Source organism: Schistocerca serialis, chromosome 1 (assembly GCF_023864345.2).
Source record: "Schistocerca serialis cubense isolate TAMUIC-IGC-003099 chromosome 1, iqSchSeri2.2, whole genome shotgun sequence".
Taxonomy (NCBI): domain Eukaryota; kingdom Metazoa; phylum Arthropoda; class Insecta; order Orthoptera; family Acrididae; genus Schistocerca; species Schistocerca serialis.
In genome coordinates, this window is record NC_064638.1 from 526,087,956 (window position 1) to 526,103,640 (window position 15,685).

The 15,685-nt window shown below is 41.5% G+C and overlaps 1 protein-coding gene and 1 non-coding gene across 2 annotated transcripts in view; both read left to right on the plus strand.

Moving 5' to 3' along the window:
- Positions 1 to 9,945, plus strand: part of LOC126411178 (glucose dehydrogenase [FAD, quinone]-like) — a 48,282-nt gene extending 38,337 nt beyond the window's left edge. Inside the window, exon 3 of the mRNA XM_050081348.1 lies at positions 8,398 to 9,945. Coding sequence (XP_049937305.1) covers positions 8,398 to 9,945 — 1,548 coding nt within the window. The remainder of the gene's footprint in view (positions 1 to 8,397) is intronic.
- A 4,583-nt stretch (positions 9,946 to 14,528) lies between these two features.
- On the plus strand, positions 14,529 to 14,603 carry Trnal-caa (transfer RNA leucine (anticodon CAA)). The gene has a single exon. It is a non-coding gene; the product is annotated as a tRNA-Leu (tRNA).
- The last annotated feature ends 1,082 nt before the right edge of the window (positions 14,604 to 15,685 follow it).

Genomic DNA, 15,685 nt, shown 5'->3' on the forward strand with positions numbered 1-15,685 from the left:
GAAAGAAAAAGGCGGATAGTGCTTTCACACCAGCAGCATCAGTAATTTGGTGGGTAAATTCAGTAAGAGCCACTGACAATGCTCCATTCATTCGCAAGATATCCTTTGTGCTGGGACGTAGGAGCCTCTGCATAGTGGTGTGAACGTTTACTGTTTCTGAGACATATGCTGAAAGCAGGACGTCGTGATTTCCAGGAAGGGTAACACGTGACACATGGGTTGCCTCGTTAGGACCATCAGGAAGAATGCAATCGGTGTTATTCTGGGCTATTTTCGAAAACAGCTCCTGTTAGGACAAGAATATCCATAGAGAGAACCTGAGACATCATGAAATCTACTACAAAAGTGACTGTTAACTATTGCTGTAACACTTTACTATTTCCAGTGGGTAGACTTGCCTTTTATTTACATAGACATGTGACGTCAGTATAACACTAAGAGCCTTTCAGTTGCACCTGTGCGAGTGAGCCGCTATACAAACATCTCTCACTTTAAGCTGGACTTGCAGGTAGACGTCGGTAACAGTAAACACGCAGGCAGCCAGAGGCGCCTCACATGTCCCATTAGGATTGCTAGGAACAATGCACCATGCGCTATTCTGGGAAGCATTGCAACAGATTTCTGTAGCGCGACCTGTGACGTCAGTATAACTTTGAGAACCTTTTGTCTGTGCCTATGATGGTGAGTCGTTCAGCAATAATTGCTAATTATTAGGTCTTTGCTGGACAGCAGGGAGGCAGGCATCACGCCAGTAACAGTAAACACGTGAACGTCCTGAGGGTGACTTGGCTCTTATTTACATAGACATGTGATGTCAGTATTACTCACGAAGAATTCTAACTGTATACCCGAAAATAGATGCGGCTTTCACCTACTGGCAGTATCTGGCAGAGGCGTGAGAGCAATAGCTTGCACCCCTGCATTCATCTTTCCGGCGGCTGACCCAACAAATCACCTGTGCCGGGTCGGCAGTGTCGTCACATGCATGCTTTTGAGCCTCTAATACATTTCGGCTGACAATAGTTCGAATGTGTTTTTAATGTGCAATGACTGGTTGTGCATTATTTTCGGCTGTTTAAGTGTTATGAGCTCTTTTGCAGAGCCTTTTACATGCATTATTTTTTGACAATTTGCAAATTGTTTACGTGTCTACACATCAGTGTACCACATTACTTCAGTGATTTACGAGTACTTTACAGGTCTGTAGGCTATGCACTGCATTATTTCGACAATTTACAATTAGCAAGCGTGTCTGCAGAGCATTCTACATGCATTATTTTGACAATTTTCGAGTTGTTTTCGTGTCTGTAGACTGTGCAATGCATTATTTTGACAAAGAGCGTGTCTGCAGAGCGTTTTACATGCATTGTTTCGGTTATCTAAGAGTAGTTTGTAGCTCTGTAAGGTGTGCAATACATTATTTCGGTAATTTACGAGTTGTTTACGTGTCTATACATCAGTGTGCTGCATTATTTTGATAATTTACGAGTAGTATTCAGGTCTGTAGGCTATGTAGCGTGGCTCCAAGCATGTCGGGGAGAGTGTTTTGTACTATGTGAAATCCATCCTTTGGACTACGTCACAGAAGGGATGACAGTGCCCTCTGGTGGCAGTACTGTGTACAAGGTCAGTTGGACTCCAGACCTCATGGTTAGATTAGATTAGATTAGATTAGTTTTTCGTTCCATAGATCTGTACTGAGGAGATCCTCGTAGATGTGGAACACGTAACTTTTTTTTTAAGCTGGAATAACAATACCAATAATATGAGTATATACAATACATCATTTTTTAAGCTGAAATAACAACACTAATAGTATGAGTATATACAATACATCACTTGTTTCTATTAAAAAATTCGTCAATGGAGTAGAAGGAGTTGGTCACTAGTAAGTCTTTCAGGCTCCTTTTAAACTGATCTTTATTTGTAAATAAATTTTTTATGTTTGCTGGCAAATTATTGAAGATGAGTGTTTCTGAGTAGTGGGCCCCTTTTTGAACTTAAGTAAGTGCTTTTAAGTCCTTGTGCAGATCATTTTTGTTCCTGGTATTGTATGTATGAACTGAGCTGTTTGTTGGAAAAAGAGATATATTATTTAGGACAAATTTCATTAAGGAGTAAATATACTGAGAGGCAGTAGTTAATATATCCAGTTCTTTGAAGAGGTTTCTACAGGACGTCTGTGGATTTACTCCACAAATTATACGTATTACACGCTTTTGGACTGTGAAAACTTTTGTTTGACTTGAAGAGTTACCCCAAAATATTATACCATATGACATTATGGAATGAAAGTAGGCAAAGTATGCAATCTTTTTCATTTTTATGTCGCCTATGTCTGCTAACACTCGAATTGCAAATATAGATTTGTTAAGGCGTTTCTGCAGTTCTGTGGTGTGCTCCTCCCAACTGAATTTATTATCAAGTTGTAATCCCAGGAATTTAAGACTGTCAACCTCTTCAATCTGCTCTTCTTCATGCTTTATGCATATGCTGGGTGGAAACCTTTTACAGGTTCTGAATTGCATATAGTGAGTCTTTTCGAAGTTTAATGTCAGTGAGTTGGCGTTCAACCATTTATTAATATCCATGAAAATATCATTAGCAGATATTTCTAGAACTACACTCGACATACTATTTATTGCAATACTTGTGTCATCTGCAAACAAAACGAACTCTGCTTCTGGCAATGTAACTAATGAGAGATCATTAATGTACACAAGAAAAAGCAATGGCCCTAAGATGAATCTTTGTGGGACACCACATGTAATTTCTTCCCATTCTGATGATGGCTGATGACTTAATTCACTAGTCCCTTGCACTGACACCCTTTGTTTCCTGTTAGCGAGGTATGACTGAAGCCATTTTTCAGCGTTGTCCATGACAAAAAAATGGTTCAAATGGCTCTGAGCACTATGGGACTCAACTGCTGAGGTCATTAGTCCCCTAGAACTTAGAACTAGTTAAACCTAACTAACCTAAGGACATCACAAACATCCATGCCCGAGGCAGGATTCGAACCTGCGACCGTAGCGGTCTTGCGGTTCCAGACTGCAGCGCCTTTAACCGCACGGCCACTTTGGCCGGCCTGTCCGTGACACCATAGAATTCTAATTTATTTAAGAGGATGTTGTGGTTCACACAATCAAATGCCTTAAATCACAGAAAATACCTGATGCTTGTAATTTGTTATTTAATGAATTAAGTGCATTTTCACTGTAGGTGTAAATAGCCTTCTCGATATCAGAACCTTTCAGAAATCCAAACTGTGTTCTCGATAATATGTTATTTGTGGTCAGATGGTTGAGAAGCTGTCTGTACATTACTTTTTCTAAAATTTTTGAGAATGCTGGCAAAAGTGAAATCAGTCTGTAGTTTGATGGTATCTCTTTATCCCCTTTCTGGAATAGTGGCTTAACATCTGCATATTTTATACAGTCAGGAAATGTCCCAGTTAAAATTAATTTGTTACACAAGTAACTTAGAATAGTACTAAATTTACAAGAACATGCCTTGATTAACTTTGTTGATATTTCATCGTAACCACCTGAATGCTTTGTTTTTAAAGATTTTGTTATGGAAGTTACTTCTTTTGGTGAAATGAGTGACATATTCATGTACCTGAAGCTATTTGTAAAGGTTAGTTTCAGATATTCAAGGGCATTATTTACTGATCCTGACAATCCCATTCTATCAGTAATGGATATAAAGTACTTGTTAGATAGATTTGCCACACTATGCCTATTCGTTACTAATGTGTCATCTACCCTTAATGCTATTTGCTCCTGTTCCTTTCTCGTTCTACCAGTCTCCTCTTTCACTATATCCCATATTGTTTTTATTTTGTTCCCTGACATTGCTATCTTCCTTTCATAGTGCATTTATTTAGATATCTGAATTACTTTTTTTAATATTTTACAGTATTCCTTGTATTTAGCTAAATCATCAGCATTGGAGCTATTCTTGGTCGACAGATACATTTTCCTTTTTGTCTTACAGGAAATCCTTATTCCTTGTGTAATCCATGGTTTTATTATAGACTTCTGTTTAATTTGAGTAACATTTAGAGGAAAACAGTTTTCAAATATGGTACTGACACTGTTCATGAATGTGTTATATTTTTCATTCATGCCATGAGCACTATAAACATCTTTCCAGTTCATATCTTTGAGCAGTTTTCTAAAACACTCAATGTTTGGTTGACTGACTACTCTCCTGCACTCAGATTTAGCAGTCTTGATAATCTGCTTAGAATTTACATCTAAAACTAGGAGCTGCATGTCATGATCTGATAGTCCATTTATAACAGGTTTTATTATATGATTTTGTTCGTTTGATTTGTCTATAAAAATGTTATCAATGGCTGTCCTTGAGGATTTAGTGATCCTAGTTGGAAAGTTTACAGTGTGAGTTAGATTGAAAGACAACATTACTAACTGTAGTAAATGTTTACTGGAAGATTGCATTAGAAAATCTGTATTAAAGTCACCAGAAATCAAAATTTCTTTGTTTCTTCCTGTAAAATAACCCAAAAGAGCTTCTCGATGATTTATGAGTAGATTATAATTTCCTGCAGGTGCTCAGTAGATAGTTACTATTATATAGGATCTGTTATGGAACTCTCCTCCTATTGCATATACTTCTAGATGCTGCTCTAAACAGAATTTATTAATGTCAATGTTCTTGACTTTATGGCAGTTTTTAATAAATGTGGCAACTCCTCCTCCTCCATATATACTCTGCAGAAGTAGGAAGCTAGCTTAAATCTTGAAATGTCTAACATATCTATACCACTGGTTACTTGATGTTCAGAGAGGCAGATTATATCAATTTGGTTAGATGAATTCATTTGATCAATACAAATGAGTAGTTCATCAACTTTATTTCTGAGTCCCAGAATGTTCTGGTGTAATAAAGTTAACTGATACTGCATACTAATGGGATTATAACTGCTTTGACGAAGACGAACTGGCAGTTTCTGATTACTTTCTGTTAAACATTGTTTAAATGGAGGCTGTATGCTAAAATCTGACTCCTGTTCATCTGTTGTCTCAAACTGAGTGTGTCTCCCAATCTCTCTTAAAACTCGTTTTCTTTCCTCCTTCCCTATCCCAAAAAAGGCATCCCTCTGACATCTGTGACACTGGTATTTTACCACTTGTGACAGTGTCCCCCCTTAAGTTTTCTGCAATCAACCCAGACAGTTTTCCCTTCCCTTTCCTATTGAGGTGAAGGCCATGCCTAGTGTAGTCCCACCTATCGATAGCATCCACATACTGGATGGAGCTACTGCCTCAAATTGTTTAAATGAACACTGCATGCAAATTAAAGACTTACGTCCATCCTATCCAGCAGCCCAGCATAGTCTGAGTCCTTTCCCCACCAATTTCTAGGAAGTGGTGGCCGTCGGATGACTTACGTTAGTAGAGGTAGCCCAAGTGACATTTTTTCCCGCCATTTTCTTGGGTTATTGGAGGCAGACCAGGGAACCTTTTTCCCCACCAAAATTTGAACTTCCCGTCATGACATCATTGCGACATTGCCATTCCTATCGCCGCCATCTTGAATCCACCATCTTGAAAATTTTGTCAACAATGGAGAGTAGGGTGATATCCTTGTTGTTCCACTACTTATAGTTTGAGAAGAATAGTGATGTCCATGCCTACAACATTAGAAGAAGCGACCTTTATTACCGATTATTAATACATCTGTCAGTGGCTAAGAAAGTAGTTCAGTATACAGCAAAAAAATATTTTTGATCATTTGCCCAATAACACAAAATCTCTGACAGACAGCAAAGGAAGTTATAAATCTAGCCTAAAATCATTTCTCTTGGACAACTCCTTTTATTCTCTGGACGAATGTTTGTTTAAAAATATAGCTGCCTATAAAAAGTAGTTTTTAAGTGTAATTACATCCATAGAATTATAAATAATATGTTCATTAAAGTTATCATTAATTGTGTATGTGTGTCTACTGAACTGACTCATGACACATCATTTCGATAGAGCAGTAGTTCAAATGTTTTATGGGATATATAACTAACTAACTCTTCATTAAGTCCAGAAAATGTATCTCTTTAAATGTATGAGGGTAAACTGTATGATTTGATCCTTCCCAAAGCGATATGTTCATGTGTAAGTATTTCTGAATCATACTCTGCAGTTGACTACAGCATGTGCATCCACTGCCACTGAACGCTACAGTGTTGAACATCTGTCCCAGTTCTTGTAACACCTTTCAGCACTGCCTTAAGTCTTGTTTCACTTTACATAGTCTATCAGTGTACATGTGTTCCTTATGAAAGATCAGTAATCAGATTTACCCAAAAATCACAGTATAAACACAGTATGATCACTATATAAGCATTAACTACTCTGAAAGTGTTTTGGGGCTCTTGCCCTTATACAGGGTGTTACAAAAATGTACGGCCAAACTTTCAGGAAACATTCCTCACACACAAATACAGAAAAGATGTTATGTGGACATGTGTCCGGAAACGCTTAATTTCCATGTTAGAGCTCATTTTAGTTTCGTCAGTATGTACTGTACTTCCTCGATTCACCGCCAGTTGGCCCAATTGAAGGAAGGTAATGTTGACTTCGGTGCTTGTGTTGACATGCGACTCATTGCTCTACAGTACTAGCATCAAGCACATCAGTACGTAGAATCAAGAGGTTAGTGTTCATCACGAACGTGGTTTTGCAGTCAGTGGAATGTTTACAAATGCGGAGTTGGCAGATGCCCATTGATGTATGGATTAGCACGGGGCAGTAGCCGTGGCGCGGTACGTTTGTATCGAGACAGATTTCCAGAATGAAAGTGTCCCGACAGGAAGACGTTCGAAGCAATTGATCGGCGTCTTAGGGAGCACGGAACATTCCAGCCTATGACTCGCGACTGGGGTAGACCTAGAACGACGAGAACCCCTGCAATGGACGAGGGAATTCTTCGTGCAGTTGACGATAACCCTAATGTCAGCGTCAGAGAAGTTGCTGCTGTACAAGGTAACGTTGAACACGTCACTGTATGGAGAGTGCTACGGTTAAACCAGTTGTTTCCGTATCATGGACAGCGTGTGCAGGCACTATCAGCAGCTGATTGGCCTCCACGGGTACACTTCTTCGAATGGTTCAACCAACAATGTGTCAATCCTCATTTCAGTGCAAATGTTCTCTTTACGGAAGAGGCGGACCAATTCCATGGCCCCCACACTCTCCTGACCTCAGCCCTCTTGACTTTCATTTATGGGGGCATTTGAAAGCTCTTGTCTACGCAACCCCGGTACCAAATGTAGAGACTCTTCGTGCTCGTATTGTGGACGGCTGTGATACAGTACGCCATTCTCCAGGGCTGCATCAGCGCATCAGTGATTCCATGTGACGGAGGATGGATGCATGTATCCGCGCTAACGGATGACATTTTGAACATTTCCTGTAACACAATGTTTGAAGTCACGCTGGTACGTTCTGTTGCTGTGTGTTTCCATTCCATGATTAATGTGATTTGAAGTGAAGTAATAAAATGAGCTCTAACACGGAAAGTAAGCGTTTCCAGACACATGTCCACATAACATATTTTCTTTCTTTGTGTGCGAGGAATGTTTCTTGAAAGTTTGGCCGTAGCTTTTTGTAACACCCTGTATATGTTATTATGTACAAAGGTATGCTTAAGATAAGGAGCATAGTTAACGAATGGTGTAATTTTTAACGAAATAGCCAACGCATGAATACATATAAAAAAAGAACTGATGTTTTGTTGATCGTTTGGTGTAATGTGTATAAGTAAATTGTATGCTTTCTAGACTACTTCAGTTTTAGCAAACACTTGAATGTCTGGGAGAAGTTTCTGAGAGTGTTATTATCCTTAAATATTTTTTCTTCATTCAGCATATTGATTCTTTAGTGATAAAAACCTTGTGGGAAGTGACACATGAAACACGTCAGAAAAATTCTATCTATAAAAATGATGATAGGCAGTAGACTTTCAAGCAATCAGTGAACATGCATGCAGCAAGACAACAGCAGAAAAGTGCCAACAAATATTTAGACATGAGAACATCTTCTTGGCAACACATACATCGTGAACTGCTTTTCCATTTCTGTGTAGGCACGATTAACTTTTAGACATGATGTAACCCTGGCTACTGAACAAACAAGTGATAACTTAGTTAACATGCTTAATAACATAAAAAAACACTTAAGAGATTTGTATGGCCTGGGGTCTGATAGTGAGTAACAGTGGCAAGAAATGGTGTTGTTGGTTAAGTAATGGTATAAGATTAATAAATGCCAAACAGTGTGACTGGCTTACATGCATGCATATAAGATTTAATATATCAGTCACAAGATACCAGTTTCCCAACACAGCTAATGACTGTTGTTTGTACATCTGCAGGTAGACTGGTCATACTTGACAGAGCCTGATGGACGCACTTGTCTGTCCCATGTCGGTGGACAGTGTTCATGGCCCTGTGGCAAGGTGCTGGGCGGCTCCAGCGTGATCAATGCTATGATCTACATCCGAGGCAGCCCGCAAGACTATGACAGCTGGGCTGCTCTGGGCAACGACGGTTGGTCCTATCAGGACGTCCTCCCATTCTTCAGGAAGCTGGAAGACTTTGATGAAGAGGATCTGAAGAGGAGACCACACACAGAAGTGGTACATGGACGCGGTGGACCCATCCACGCTGCCAAACCAGCTATGCTAGACCCTGGACATCAGGTTGTGGAGGCAGCTGCAAAACGACTTGGCTACACCATCATTGAAGATTTCAGTGCTGAGCCAAATCTGGGCTTTGGACAGGTTCACTGCACCATCAACAATGGTTCGAGGTGGAATGCAGCTCTCGGCTACTTAGCCCCAGCCAAAGAGAGAAACAACCTACACGTAGTGAAGTCTGGCTATGTAACGAAGGTACTCATCAATACCACAACCATGACAGCTGATGGAGTGCAGTATTTGAAAAATGGTAAATTGATGGAAATCAGGGCCACAAAGGAGGTAATTCTGTCAGCAGGAACTATCAACACGCCATACATCCTAATGCATTCTGGTATTGGGCCAAAGGAGCATCTAGAGGACATTGGAATAATGGTGGTGAAAGACTCTAAGGTCGGTCACAATTTGCAGTTACACATACCATATACAGGGTTGTATTATACTAGGAAGCCCGTACAGGCCAAATCGGCAGAGGAAGACGTCTTTGAGTACCTGACAAACAGGACTGGACCTTTATCAACTACAGGAATGAGCAGCTACTTGGGATTTGTACAGACGGATAAAATGGCTCATCACATCCGAGGGTTACCGGACATTCTGTTGTATTTTCTGACGGCACAGAAATCACTGGCCAGCGTGATTGCCAACATTTTCAACTATGACTGGGAAGCAACAGAGGCACTGAAGGAGATGCTGGATGATGAGGAAGCGCTCCTGGTTTTGCCAACACTGCTGGCACCACGCAGTCGTGGCCGTGTCAGACTCAGGAATGCAGGACCCATGGTCCCGCCCGCTATCGAACCTGGCTATTTCCAGGATCCACGCGATCTGGACAACCTTTTGGCCGGCGTGGAGGTAGCACATCGGTTGGGCAATACGGGGCCAATGCATACTGCGGGCTACTCAGTACGCGACCTGCCACTGGGGGCATGCGCTGGGCAGCAGCCACTGACCCGGGACTATTGGCACTGTGTTGCGCACCACCTACTTCTGACACTCCACCCGGTTGGCACTGCCAAGATGGGGCCACCTAGCGACTCTGACGCAGTCGTCGATTCCCAACTTCGCGTCCATGGGGTGCGCAACTTGAGGGTGGCCGATGCATCCATCATGCCACTCATTGTGCACTCCAACACCAACGTACCGTCCATCATGATAGGCGAGAAGTGCGCCCACATGGTGACCCAGCACTGGCGGCGACAATACAGCGAGGCTTATGTCTAAGTGGTCAGTTTCTTCTGTAGACAGTGGTAATAGTGACTCAATAATCAGAGCTAGGATATCTGCAATGTATGATGCTTACTGAATGGGAATGTACCACTCCTGAATTTCGACTTTGGTAGATAAAGCGTGGCGAGTACCCTCCACTGTCACACATTAATTGGTGGTAGCTTGTATTATGTTTCTATCATTTAAAAAAATGCTATTCTGCCGCTCCCAACAGACAGTTAATACTGTGCTACTGCTGAGAACACTTTCTCCTTTTCCTTTTTGGACGCCTGTTCGTACAAAATTAGTCTCCTGATTAATCCTAATACATTTATAAATGTGCAGAAACTTTGTTATCTTGTACTGACGACTTGTTCTCAGTGCTACTACGCTGGTGTGTTCACCAAATGTACTTGGCATCAAACATTATAATGTGGCAGGAAGCGAACCCCTTACCATCGAAAGTAGTTGCTGATATGAGATGACTTGCTTCCACACGACAGCTAGACAGCGTCATCACATGGCCAAATAGGGCTGGACAACACCTTCATCTGAATGATAGGTTACACGCAGATTAATAACAATTTACAATAATTTATTAGTAGAAATTTTATAACACGTAAGTGTAGTATGAGAAAAGTGCTTGGCAACGAATACTTGATTATCTGCATACCTGAAAACTGTGGCCAATCGAATTCCACAGATAATCTTCAGAAACAAAAATTAATTACATTGTCACCATTAAAATCACTTAAGTAATGTTTATAATAAATTCTACTTTAATTATCATAGTATGTGTAAAACTACGGTACTTACATAGAATACAGTACAATCCTGTTTGACATTACATTACACTACATTGAAACAAAACAGTCTTGAACTGATTTCTTTGTCCGTAAGGTAGCTTGTCTTTTACATATCGCGTTATGAATTTTACGCGTCAAAACTTTTCAGAAAGGGGAGCATCTTCTTGCTCTTCCAGATAGTCCAGTAACCCTTTGGCCTATTGAAGTGCTGATGCGTGACAGATTACTGTTTCTGGAATTAAAGTACTGATGTCAATATCACCACTATCACTCACCTCCTCGGATTTCCCTTGCATTCGAGTAACAATAGCATTTCACTCAACATCTCATGATCTGGCTCCGTGTGTCGACGTTAAACCATTCAGAAATATTTTCTTCGTCCAGTTTCACAAGCTGGAATATTTTCCAAAACAGCAGCTAATGAACAGTCTTCTTCTTCATCAGAATTACTGATCTCATCAACTTCAGGATTAATGTTTTTCCATGACTTGCTACGGTTGATTGTTTAACCAGTAATGACATCCTGATCCTTGGATGGATTAAGGCTGTCACGCTAGGGGATAAATATTTTACAAATATCATCCCATCACCTGATTACAGAACATTTTCGTTCGTATGCGATGGTGCATTGTCCAGTACCAATACTTGCTGATCGACTCTTCAACATGCAATGTTCTCGCACCTGTGGCACAAAGCAAATATGGAACCATGTTTGAAATATTGTACGATCTGTCCAGGCTCTTTCTGGTGAAAATAATGGACAGGTAAATTGTGCATTCCTTTTCCTTTGAAACAGCTCGGTTTGTGAGCTTTACCTGTTACACTAAGCTTAATTTTTTGTGATTCCATACCATAAGCATAACACAACACAGTTATCCTTTCCTTGCCCGATTTATAACCAGACACACTACGCTCTGTCTTGAAAGTTAAAGTCTTTTCTGGTAGACGCTTCCAAAACTACCCGGTATCGACTGCATTCTATATTTGTTCTGGCTCTAAATTCTCTCGTGCAATAAACTCCTGGAAATCATTAAAAAATTTAGACGTAGCCTTATTATGCCCATTTAACTTTTCTACTTGGATGGCAATCTCTTGATAACATGACGCTCCTAAAATCTTATTAACCAGTCGGCAGATGCGTCAAAACCTCTTTCAATTCCCAAGGTTCTGAAGAAAAACTTGGTCTGTTTGGAGCTTATTGGGCCAGGTACACTACGTGATCAAAAGTATCCGGACACATGGCTGAAAGTGACTTACAAGTTCGTGGCGCCCTCCATCGGTAATGCTGGAATTCGATATGGTGTTGGCCCATTCTTAGTCTTGATGACAGCTTCCACTCTCGCAGGTATACTTTCAATCAGGTGCTGGATGGTTTCTTGGGGAATGGCAGCCCATTCTTCACGGAGTGCTGCACTGAGAAGAGGTATCGATGTCGGTCGGTGAGGCCTGCCACGATGTCGGCGTCCCAAAACATCCCAAAGGTGTTGTACACGATTGAGGTCAGGACTCTGTGGAGGCCAGTCCATTACAGTGCTGTTCTTATCGTGTAGCTACTCCGTCACAGGCCGTACATAATGAACAGGTACTCGATCGTGTTGAAAGATGCAACCGTCATCCCCGAATTGCTCTTCAACACTGGGAAGCACGAAGGAGCTTAAAAGACAATGTAGGCCTGTGCTGTGATAGTGTCGCGCAAAACAACAAGGGATGCAACCCCCTCCATGAAAACCCCGACCACACCATAACATCACCGCCTCCGAATTTTACTGTTGGCACTACACACGCTGGCAGATGACGTTCACCAGGCATTCGCCATACCCACACCCTGTCATAGGATCGCCACATTGTGTACCGTGATTCTTCACTCCACACAACCTTTTTCTCCTGTTCAATTGTCCAATGTTTATGCTCCTTACACCAAACGAGGCTAGATCATGAAATCCAAGTTTTCTCATCTCCCGGCTGTCATAGTACTTGCAGTGGATCACGATGCAGTTTGGAATTCCTGTTTGATGGTCTGGATAGAAGTGTGCCTATTACACATCACGGCCCTCTTTAACTGTAGACGGTCTGTGTCAATCAACAGATGAGTAGACGGTCTGTGTCAGTGAACAGGCGATGTCGGTCTGTACGCTTTTGCGCTGTACGTAGGCCTTCACGTTTCCACTTCACTATCATATCGGAAACAGTGGACCTATGGGTGTTCAGGAGTGTGGAAGTCTCTCGTACAGACGTATGGCACAAGTGACACCCAATCATCTGACCACGTTCGAAGGCCGTGACTTCCGCATCGCGCTCCATTCTGCTATCTCATGTTGTCGAATGACTACTGAGGTCACTGACATGGAGTACCTGGCAGTAGGTGGCAGCACAATGCACCTAATATGAAAATGTATGTTTTTGGAGGTGACCGGATACTTTTGATCACAAGTGTACTTCTGCGCTGTCTGCTCTTTTCTGTTGAAACCACTACAACATGGTGTTATCCAGTTGTACATATGTAGACAATTAGGTAGCCCTCCGCTTTGACAAACCCTTAGATGAGTCAGAACTGCTAAGAAACTGAATTGTGTTGTCTTTGTTTTTCGAAATATCACGAATTGTAGCTTCAGCCCTCAAATTTCGTGTACCAACACTGCCTTCTTCGAGTTTGTGTATTATTTCCAGTTTGCGCTCTGTCGTTAACACAACACGTTTTCGCTTATGAGACGTTCGGAACGAACAGAAACCAGCGACTACCTTCTGCAACCACAGTCCAGCGCGTACAGTGTGCAAATAGCACATCGTTTACTACACTAGTGTTTTAACGTGAGATTATTGCTCACCCGTGACCACTCTCGGGTGAAAGAAAAATTTTCAGCAGAAAAAATGTGGAAGAGATATATCGTGGATAATTCACAAAGCCGATAATCGAGAGTTTACTGTACTCCAGCGTTCACTTGCACTTATCTACGTTTAAAACTGGTCAAGTCTTGAACTCAGTGAATGATAACTAGGTCACTTCCAGAATGTCCAATCTGCGTCTTCTTGGCGGTAACTGTGGATGCGGCCCTGATGCTGTTTGAATGGAGCTGTGTGCCAGCTTATATCTGCATTTCGCGGATAGATGTCCAGTTGTCAGCCATTTGCGTGAAAAAATGCGCAAGCTTAAAGTAGGCTTTGACGTGTGGTGCCCTCTATGGAGACTGGCCTAAGCTCAGTTGCCCATGAGTACTAAGCAACTCGGTACTCTTCTATGTGTGGTTGTGTTCTATATGATCTGGAGGACACAGCACCTGCATGGCGTTCTGACTACATGTGTCCATGTACACTATGTATATGTTGTATATGTCGACTTACGCTTTCCTCATGCACTACTTAAGATCTAAGCCTGTAATGTTGCTATAACTCGACATAATGGAACGTAACATTTATTTCGATGTTGCTCTTTGATTTAGGATGGATAAGAAGCTAATCAAACTCATCTTCATACACCTTCGACAGAAACAGTCGATCACAAATTGGATTAAATAAATAGAAATTTACAAAGAAACATGTCAAGATGGGGAAAAATCCAATATTATAAGAAATAGGATTCTATAGCAGGAAAGGAAAAAAAAAGACAGGTTCAAAGTGGACTCGAAAGAGAAAGAATGAGATTCTAGGAACATCCCCCAGGCTGTGTCTAAGCCATGTCTCCACAATATCCTTTCTTTCAGGAGTGCAAGGTCCGCAGGAGAGCTTCTGTAAAGTTTGGAATGTAGGAGACGAGGTACTGGCAGAAGTAAAGCTGTGAGGACGGGGCGTAAGTCGTGCTTGGGTAGCTCAGTTGGTAGAGCACTTGCCCGCAAAAGGCAAAGGTCCCGAGTTCGAGTCTCGGTCCGGCACACAGTTTTAATCTTCCAGGAAGTTTCATATCAGTGCACACTCCGCTGCAGAGTGAAAATCTCATTCTGGATCTCACTGTTTACTTTCGCAAATACTGCGATAGTTATAGCCTTCTGAAGAACGGCACTAAGTGCCTGAAGCGAGTTAAGAAATTAAATTTCCTTTATGGAACTGGCTGCTGACTATTTCGATATACGAGTATATGCTGAATATGGTTGAAATACTAAATTTATGTGTGAGCCAGTATGGACCGTCCACACTCACAATTTCGGCCGCCACAAGGCCACCATTGTTTTGGTCGTTGCTTTTCCACTTGTTCGCCTGACGGATATGTGCTGCTCGGCCTGTAGGAATTTTGAGGCTTCTCCTCAGTTACGCTTCTGCCCCCCCCCCCCTTTTCACTCCCCCACAGAGGTGATTTCTACTGGGAGATGACTTCCAGCCTCTAGCTGTACATGGTGTTTCCTGCGAAAGCTCGATCCCTCAGGCAGTCAGAGGTAAAAGCTAACCAAATATTCGTTTGGCCATCAAAACTAATTACTGCTCATTCATTTAATGAAGCATAGTCGTTACACTGTCTCGTAATCTGTATGTGTTATTGAATTTATTGATTTGCCGAATATAGTTCTTATCGTTTGATTGCAAGTGCTATAAACTTATCATAACAGTGTATGATACGTGCCCCACACATTTAAAGTCAATTTCAGTGCTTGAAATCGCATAGACAATGGTTTACAGCTCTCTCTCTCTCTCTCTCTCTCTCTCTCTACTGTTTCTTTGTGGTCAGCATTCTGGCAGATTTGATCCAGCCTGCCATGATCGATTTCCGCTCCTGTGGCAGTCTCTTCATCTCAAGGTATTACTAACATCTTTTCCCACACGCTACATACAGAAGTTGCATGATGATATTGCCAGTTAGGTACACTTCAGCATACGTAGAACAATATCAACCAACTATACTGGGTGGTTATAGCTAAAGTGCATCTACCCAGAAATATTCAGTGTGGGCTGTAATTATTGTGTGGCAGTGAAACATGGCAGATATTCTAACGCATTAATATGGAATCGATTTACGCTAGAAA